Genomic DNA, 9,574 nt, shown 5'->3' with positions numbered 1-9,574 from the left:
TACATGACACGGGCCGTACTCAGAGTATAATCATTTTCAAGGAAATATACAATTATAAATACACATGTATACATGGTCATTGTTCATTTCTCTTATATCCTAGCTTTCTTTTCACAATCCACAAGCGCTAAAACAAGGGTTTATTAGAATACATTTGCTTCATGTCTTTCCTGTGCAGGCCAGTTTGTGTCCAGCCAAAGCATACTACATCTCTGTATATCTCTGTATATTCTCTCATATATTGTGTGTAATGAAGGGATTACAAGAACCATTATCTTTTAAACAATAGATTTTCTGAAAGAAAGTTTTGTCAAAGCCTTCATTAGCCGAGGCCTCCCTCTGTGGTCTGAATACAGGCCACATTTTGCAGCAATTACTTGACCAGAAAACAACTGCCAATCATTCTTAAAGGGGAAGGATTCCAATTAATAAACCTCTTAAATACTTTGGTTTCCCTCAGTATCTACTGAACAGTGAAACAGACAGCGGCTATAGCCAGAGGGGAGGAACTCTATTGAGCGTTCCTACTTAGTAGTTATCGTTGAAGACTTTGAAGGACTTTATCCGGGGAGGTTGGGAGGAGCAGGTACACAGCTAACGGAACTCCCATCCGCTGTCATTTTGCAACTTGTCAGACAGAGGAACCACAACTCACGGCTCAGCATTGGAAGAGGATGTGTGTACTATAACTAAGCTACCTGTATAGAGGTAAGTACATTTATAAATGTTGCTGGTGATATTGCTGTTTATTTTGACTTGATATTAGTATTACTACTTGTTGTTGAAGATACCATTGTTGTTAAGATATTTCTTAATTTTATTTAATTGCCGTAATGTTTTTCCAATTTCATAAGGATTACTTTATCTGAATGCATATATTGTGGAGCGGCAGGTAGCCTAGTGGTTAGAGCGTTAGGCCAGTAACTGAAAGGTTCGCTAGATTGAATCCCCGAGCTGACAAGGTAAAAATCTGTCATTCTGCCCCTGAACAAGGCAGTTAACCCACTGTTCCTAGAATGTCATTGTAAATAAGAATTTGTTCTTAACTGACTTGCCTAGTTAAATAAAAAATTGCTTGTCCTACAATCTTTAAAAACTGTCAAACACATTTTGGGGGTGGAATTAATTATCATATTTATTCATAGACCAAAATATAAAATATAATGTATTGTACCATCTAATTTTATATCCGTTTTGACGATAAATGTAGCTAGCTATAACATATGATTATAGCCCGAGTGGCACAGAGGTCTAAGGCACTGCATCTCAGTGATAGAGGAATTGCTACAGACCCTGGTTCGATTCTGGGCAATATCACAACCGTCCGTGTTCAGGAGTCTCATAGGGCGGCGCACAATTGGCCCAGTGTCGTCTGGTTGGGGGAGGGTTTGGCTGGGATGGACCGTCATTGTAAAATAAGAATCTGTTCTTAACTGACTTGCCTTGTTAAAAATAAGTTGTTTTTTTTAAACACCTGTTCATAATTTCAGATCATACTTTTTTATTAACTAACCAGAAAATGTGTATTGTTTTTAAACATATTTATTTAAGTAAATTACATATATCAATATATGCTTTTTCATTAAAAAAAACACAATTCTTTACTGATGCATGAGTCAGATTTTGACCCTTAAGTAAAAATATTCTGCTGAAAATTTAGCATGAAAACAATACAGAAAAAAGTTCAGGTTTGTTTTCTTTCAGTCGTGCATGGATCATAAAGAATGAAGAATGGTCAGGAATTTCAGATGTGAATTATGCAAATCAAAGAAAAATATGTCCACAGTTTTCCAATTAAAGGGATTGTTACTGAAGTAACATTCTAGCCATTATATCATTGCATATGCACAATGCTAACAAGTGGCATATGAATATGCAGCGGCATATGTGCAAATTCACAACCAAACTGTCAGTTCAGCAAGTAGGGTGACGATGATACCAACATGTCTAACTCTCCAAACTCTGTTTTGCAGACTGACAGGAAATCCAAGGACACGATCTCCAAATCTGCTCTGACTTGCTCTCTCTTGATATAATCCCTATGTGACAAATGACAACCTGTACTGCTGTCTATCTGTCTGTCTGTCACGTGTCCAACTATATCTGAAGGTAGCCCCTCAGCAGTAGGAAGAGTTCCTCTGGATGCATTTGTCAATGGATACCTTGGGAATGGTGGACGACGGCTGCCTGTCACCAGACAACTACCATGACATGCTGAAGGGAGGGGGGTCTAGCGGAGGAGGCCGGGTCCACAGCATCGATGTGATCTTGGGCTTCAGTAAGGACCAGGACCCTCTGCTGACCCCTGTGGGGGACGTGGGGCCCCATAATGTGGCCCCTGAGGGCCTGGAGGACCACCAGGGGAAGCAGGTCAAGTCAGACCCCTACGGACAGCTGGCCAGCCTGGGGGACAGCACACAGCACTCTGACTTCCAGGGTCAGTACGCTGGTTTTAATTGATTGACTGCATTTATTACATCATTTAAGTCACATATTCAGAGACTTATGTCAATTTTCGTTGATGTGATACTGATGTGATATTGACGTGATAATGATGTGATATTTATGTGATAATGTGATATTGATGTGATAATGATGTGATATTGATGTGATAATGATGTGATATCTGACGTGCCACGAGAGACAAACTATAATAGCACAAGGATAATGACATGGGGGGGGGGGGGGGGGGTAATGGGGAATATATGTTGGTCAGAGATTGGAAAACAATAGTTGGACCAGTAAAGACTTTCCCTTTTCTCCAGTCGAAGGAGTAGTCATAATGTTTGCTTAGATGACCTCATCCAGGAGGAAAGGCAGGGACAGTTGAAAGCACACTGTGGTAACCTCATCCAGGAGGAAAGGCAGGGACAGTTGAAAGCACACTGTGGTAACCTCATCCAGGAGGAAAGGCAGGGATAGTTGAAAGCACACTGTGGTAACCTCATCCAGGAGGAAAGGCAGGGATAGTTGAAAGCACACTGTGGTAACCTCATCCAGGAGGAAAGGCAGGGATAGTTGAAAGCACACTGTGGTAACCTCATCCAGGAGGAAAGGCAGGGACAGTTGAAAGCACACTGTGGTAACCTCATCCAGGAGGAAAGGCAGGGATAGTTGAAAGCACACTGTGGTAACCTCATCCAGGAGGAAAGGCAGGGACAGTTGAAAGCACACTGTGGTAACCTCATCCAGGAGGAAAGGCAGGGATAGTTGAAAACACACTGTGGTAACCTCATCCAGGAGGAAAGGCAGGGATAGTTGAAAGCACACTGTGGTAACCTCATCCAGGAGGAAAGGCAGGGACAGTTGAAAGCACACTGTGGTAACCTCATCCAGGAGGAAAGGCAGGGACAGTTGAAAGCACACTGTGGTAACCTCACCCATGAGGAAAGGCAGGGATAGTTGAAAGCACACTGTGGTAACCTCATCCAGGAGGAAAGGCAGGGACAGTTGAAAGCACACTGTGGTAACCTCATCCAGGAGGAAAGGCAGGGATAGTTGAAAACACACTGTGGTAACCTCATCCAGGAGGAAAGGCAGGGACAGTTGAAAGCACACTGTGGTAACCTCATCCAGGAGAAAGTCAGGGATAGTTGAAAGCACACTGTGGTAACCTCATCCAGGAGGAAAGGCAGGGACAGTTGAAAGCACACTGTGGTAACCTCATCCAGGAGGAAAGGCAGGGATAGTTGAAAGCACACTATGCTCAGGTTCTTATTTTTGGCAAAGATTCAGAGACTAGAACACTACAGTACAACCACAATGCTGGACTTTACATTTCTAGCTACTTGTATACTTGTTGTACTGAGTATTTCTCCCAGAACAATACTGGCATGACATAACAATTATCTATCACATGAACATTACATCATAGTGAATTAAGGAAACCACTTCTGCTGCCTCCCTCGCACGCTTGTTACCAAGCCAATGATCTGATGATAATCTCAATTGAGCCTCAATTGATTTGGATTAATGAATTAATAAACTCTGATGGGATCTACCATCCGTCAACCAGGTGAAGTGGGGCTTCAACCTCATCCTGTTTTCTTACAAAATTAGATCTGGTACTTGGGTGAGTGGAGAAGCCAAGTAAAGTCTTTGTGTAGATTAGAACTGGCCAGCCTAGGGTACACGGGGACACTCAGGTTTAACAGGTGGCATCTGTCCGCATGGGATTACTGGGCCTGAGGAATGCAGTGAAGACAATATGACATCACCGGCCGAGAGAGAAGAGGCCTGCAGCTTGCATTGCCTTTAGGCTCTGTTGCAATATACAGTTGAAGTCGAAAGTTTACATACACTTAGGTTGGAGTCATTAAAACTCGTTTTACAACCGCTACACACATTTATTGTAAACAAACTATAGTTATGGCAAGTCGGTTAGGACATCTACTTTGTGCATGACACCAGTATTTTTTCCAACAATTGTTTACAGACAAATTATTTCACTTATAATTCACTGTATCACAATTCCAGTGGGTCAGAAGTTTACATACACTAAGTTGACTGTGCCTTTAAACAGCTTGGAAAATTCCAGAAAATGATGTCATGGCTTTAGAAGTTTCTGATAGACTAATTGACATCAGTTGAGTCAATTGGAGGTGTACCTGTGGATATATTTCAAGGCCTACCTTCAAACTCAGCGCCTCTTTGCTTCACATCATGGGAAAATCAAAAGAAATCAGCCAAGGCCTCATAAAACAATTGTAGACCTCCACAAGTCTGGTTCATCCTTGGGAACAATTTCCAAACGTCTGAAGGTACCACGTTCATCTGTACAAACAATAGTACGCAAGTATAAACACCATGGGACCATGCAGCTGTGATACCGCTCAGGAAGGAGACGCGTTCTGTCTCCTAAAAATTAATGTACTTTGGTGCGAAAAGTGCAAATCAATCCCAGAACAACAGCAAAGGACCTTGTGAAGATGCTGGAGGAAACAGTTACAAAAGTATCTATATCCACAGTAAAACGAGTCCTATATCGACATAACCTGAAAGGCCGCTCAGCAAGGAAGAAGCCACTGCTCCAAAACCGCCATAAAAAAGCCAGACTACGGTTGGCAACTGCACATGGGGACAAAGATCGTACTTTTGGGAGAAATGTCCTCTGGTCTGATGAAACAAAAATATAACTGTTTGGCCATAATGACCATTGTTATGTTTGGAGGAAAAAGGGGGATGCTTGCAAGCCGAAGAACACCATCCCAACCGTGAAGAACGGGGGTGGCAGCATCATGCTTGCTTTGCTGCAGGAGGGTCTGGTGCACTTCACAAATTAGATGGCATCATGAGGTAGGAAAATTGTGTGGATATATTGAGGCAACATCTCAAGACATCAGTCAGGAAGTTAAAGCTTGGTCGCAAATGGGTCTTCCAAATGAACAATGACCCCAAGCATACTTCCAAAGTTGTGGCAAAATGGCTTAAGGACAACAAAGTCAAGGTATTGGAGTGGCCATCACAAAGCCCTGACCTCAATCGTATAGAAAATATGTGGGCAGAACTGAAAAAGCGTGTGTGAGCAAGGAGGCCTACAACCCTGACTCAGTTACACCAGCTCTGTCAGGAGGAATGGGCTAAAATTCACCCAACTTATTGTGGGAAGCTTGTGGAAGGCTACCCGAAATGTTTGACCCAAGTTAAACAATTTGAAAGGCAATGCTACCAAATACTATTTGAGTGTATGTAAACTTCTGACCCACTGGGAATGTGATGAAATAAATAAAAAATTAAATAAATCATTCTCTCTACTATTATTCTGACATTTCACATTCTTAAAATAAAGTGGTGATCCTAAACTTTACTAGGATTAAATGTCAGGAATTGTGAAAAACTGAGTTAAAATGTATTTGGCTAAGGTGTATGTAAACTTCCGACTTCAACTGTATATCTTAAGTAGCATGCTAGTGCTGAAATACACTGTATATTCAATACCTTACACCATTTACACTAAAGGGAAACAAAATAGCATATAGTCCACCTTTCTAACCATGTTAAAGAGAGGCCTTTCTTTAAACATGGAATGTTAGCCATGTGGAAGACCACGTTTGGTACAGTAAGTAGAACTGGCACTGACGGATTAACAGAAAGGCTCATGACAAACATCCTCTTCTACTGTTGACCTGCAGAGTCAGGCCTTTTCTCCAGTGATACGTGTGATGAGGACCTGGGGGACCTCCAGAGGGGTTTGGACACTGACAGGGGGAAGTCACCTGAGCCCCCAGAGGAAGACCACCCCAAGAAGAAGCACCGCCGTAACCGCACCACCTTCACCACCTACCAACTCCATGAGCTGGAGCGGGCCTTTGAGAAGTCCCACTACCCTGACGTCTACAGCAGAGAAGAGCTGGCCATGAAGGTTAACCTCCCAGAGGTCCGCGTACAGGTATGGCACATCCGGCTACTACTACTACCAGTACCAATTAACGAGTACTAATTAGATTGTATGTACTGTTGCCTTTGCCTATCTAGTACAATACACTAATAATACTGTCCAGGTATGGAGCCTCCTGCTGTCTACTATCACTATACTATCAATCAATCAATCAATCAATCAAATGTATTAATAAAGCCCTTTTTACATCAGCCGATGTCACAGAGTGCTATACAGAAACCCAGCCTAAAACCCCAAACAGCAAGCACTAGCATTAACACTGGCCCTACTACTACTACTAAAGTTACTACTACTACTACTACTACTAAAGGTACTACTACCACTACTACTACTACTAAAGGTAGTACTATTACTACTAGTACTAAAGTTACTACTACCACTAATACTACTACTACTACTAAAGTTACTACTACTACTAAAGTTACTGCTACCACTACTACTACTACTACTAAAGTTACAACTACTATGACTACTACTACTACTAAAGTTACTACTACTACTACTACTACTACTCCTAAAGTTACCACTACCACTACTAAAGTTACTACTACTACTACTACTACTGCTAAAGTTACTACTACTACTAATACTACTACTAAAGTCACTACTACTACTACTACTACTACTACTACTACTGCTAAAGTTACTACTACTACTACTACTACTACTAAAGTTATTACTACTATCCCTACTAAAGTTACTACTACCACTACTATTACTACTATTATTATTACTACTACTAATACTACTACTAATACTAATACTACTACTACTGCCATCAAGCGCTATGATGAAACTGGCTCTCATGAGGACCGCCACAGGAAAGGAAGACCCAGAGTTACATCTGCTGCGGTGGCCATCCAGGCTTCTTCTCTCTAAGCTGACACCTTGAAACTGAGATATCTTTCATTCTCAAAACAAGGGTCTGGGCGTACTGCCAAATTGCAGATACTGATATTGAGGGTTTGTTCAATCACGCATGAACACAGAAATTGGTTGTTAGAAAAGCACAAACAGAACACAGAAATGAATGAAATAGAAAAGCACCTACATCAATTTTTCCATCACAGTTGTCACATAAAAACCTGATGGATATTTCATAATAATTCCCTTACCAAAGTTTCAATCTGCACAGTTATTCCACTAAATTTGTGTTTGTACCTTTTTTTTGTGGGAATTGTTAAAAGCTGTCATTGTGCGTACAGTGACTTCAAAAAGTATTCACACCCATTTACTTTTTTCACATTTTGTTGTGTTACAATTGAGATGTTTTGCCACTGGCCTAACTACAATACCCCATAATGTCAAAGTGGAATTATGTTTTTAGAAATGTTTACAAATTAATTTAAAAATAAAAATCTAAAATGTATTTATACACCCAGTCACTACAAAGATACTGGCATCCTTTCTAACTCAGTTGCTGAAGAGGAAGGAAACCGCTCAGGGATTTCACCATGAGGCCAATAGTGACTTTAAAACAGTGACAAAGTTTAATGACTGTGATAGGAGAAAATTGAGGATGGATCAACAACATTGTAGTTACTCCACAATACTAACCTAAACAACAGTGAAAAGAGTTGGGGTATACTTGTAATCGTTAAGGTCTAGGGAGGTTTTCAGGATAAAAAAAATTATGAAATGGAGCTAAGCACAGGCAAAATCCTAGAGCAAAACCGGGTTGAGTCTGCTTTCCACCAGACACTGGGAGATGAATTCACCTTTCGGCAGGACAATAACCTACAATCTACACTGGAGTTGCTTACCAAGAAGTCAATGAATGTTTCTGAGCGGCCGAGTTACAGTTTGACTTAAATCTATTTATTTTTATTTTCTCCCTAATTTTGTGGTATTGTCACACAACAAAATGTGGAATAAATCAAGATGTATGAATACTTTCTGAAGGCACTGTATAGTTGTATGGTTTGTTAAACTTTGTTTGGCATACCTTTTCAAGTTAAAGCGTAATTATGTTACCTTGGAGACTACCGTAGACTAATATTACTATATCTTCTCTGTCCGTGTCCAGGTATGGTTCCAGAACCGTCGGGCTAAGTGGAGACGTCAGGAGAAGATGGACTCCAGCTCCATGAAGCTCCACGACTCCCCCATGCTGTCCTTCAACCGGCCGCCCATGCCCTCCAACATGGGGCCCATGTCCAACCCATTACCCCTGGACCCCTGGCTGGCCTCGCCCATGTCCAGTGCCACCCCCATGCACACTATCCCTGGCTACAGGGCCCCAGGTCAGGGCCCTCACCTTCAGCCTGCCTACCCCAGCCACTCCCACAGCTTCCTCAACAGCCCCCCAGTACATGGTGTGGTGCACCAGGGGATGGTGCAAGGAATGCAAGGGAGGCAAAGCATGCAGTCAATGGCTCCGCCTCCCTACCAGTGTCACCCTAGCTTCAATGATAACTACCCTATGCATGAGGAAGTGGAACGTAGCTCCAGCATCGCAGCGCTGAGGATGAAGGCTAAGGAGCACCTTCATTCCTTGGATAAAACCTGGCAGCACATGTGATCCATTGGAGAGGAGATGTTCTGTATGAAGGCTGTCAACATGTGATTGTAATTACAAAAACGTTTTGTATAAAGGATGGTCAACTTCAACACGTGATTGTAATCACAAAAAACAAAGACGTTCTGTTTAAAGGATGGTCAACTTCAACACATTATTGTAAACACAAAAGCATAGACATTCTGTATAAAGGATGGTCAACTTCAACACGTGTGATTGTAATCACAAAAACAAAGATATTCTGTATAAAGATGGTCTCTATTTTCCTGGATATCAAATGAATGGGGGGGGGGGGGGGGCACACATCCTGAAGGAATGGGACAGGAGAGACATCTAATACTGCGGAATTCCATATTAGGGCCAGGACTTTTCCTGACCATGTGAGCTGACTACAATAAGAAATTCTCCTGGCCTAGATGAGGCAATATTATGACCTGACCAGGGCAGTACTCCTGGCCTAGATGAGGCCGTATGACCTGACCAGGGAAATCTCCTGGCCTAGATGAGGCAATATTATGACCTGACCAGGGAAATCTCCTGGCCTAGATGAGGCCGTATGACCTGACCAGGGAAATCTCCTGGCCTAGATGAGGCAGTATGACCTGACCAGGGAAATCTCCTGGCCTAGATGAGGCAGTGTGACCTGACCAGGGAAATCT

The 9,574-nt window shown here is 42.1% G+C and overlaps 1 protein-coding gene across 1 annotated transcript; it reads left to right on the top strand.

Annotated features, from left to right (window-relative positions):
- The first annotated feature begins 2,142 nt into the window (after positions 1-2,142).
- LOC129814553 (retinal homeobox protein Rx1-like) lies at positions 2,143-8,918 on the top strand. The gene is made up of 3 exons (XM_055867728.1): positions 2,143-2,449; positions 6,132-6,388; positions 8,424-8,918. Exons 1-3 carry the CDS (start codon positions 2,143-2,145, stop codon positions 8,916-8,918), a joined length of 1,059 nt encoding a protein of 352 aa, XP_055723703.1.
- Positions 8,919-9,574: the final 656 nt, after the last annotated feature.

Source organism: Salvelinus fontinalis, chromosome 17 (assembly GCF_029448725.1).
Source record: "Salvelinus fontinalis isolate EN_2023a chromosome 17, ASM2944872v1, whole genome shotgun sequence".
Classification (NCBI taxonomy): domain Eukaryota; kingdom Metazoa; phylum Chordata; class Actinopteri; order Salmoniformes; family Salmonidae; genus Salvelinus; species Salvelinus fontinalis.
This window is presented reverse-complemented; position numbering and strand designations above follow the sequence as displayed.

What these genes read in the sequence shown, in the direction of transcription:
- LOC129814553 (XM_055867728.1), top strand. Translation starts at nt 2,143, where the DNA reads ATGCATTTGTCAATGGATACCTTGGGAATGGTGGACGACGGCTGCCTG. An exon ending in CTTCCAGGGTCAGTACGCTG is followed by an intron (nt 2,450 to 6,131) that starts GTTTTAATTGAT and finishes GTTGACCTGCAG; the next exon opens with AGTCAGGCCTTTTCTCCAGT. An exon ending in TCCCAGAGGTCCGCGTACAG is followed by an intron (nt 6,389 to 8,423) that starts GTATGGCACATC and finishes GTCCGTGTCCAG; the next exon opens with GTATGGTTCCAGAACCGTCG.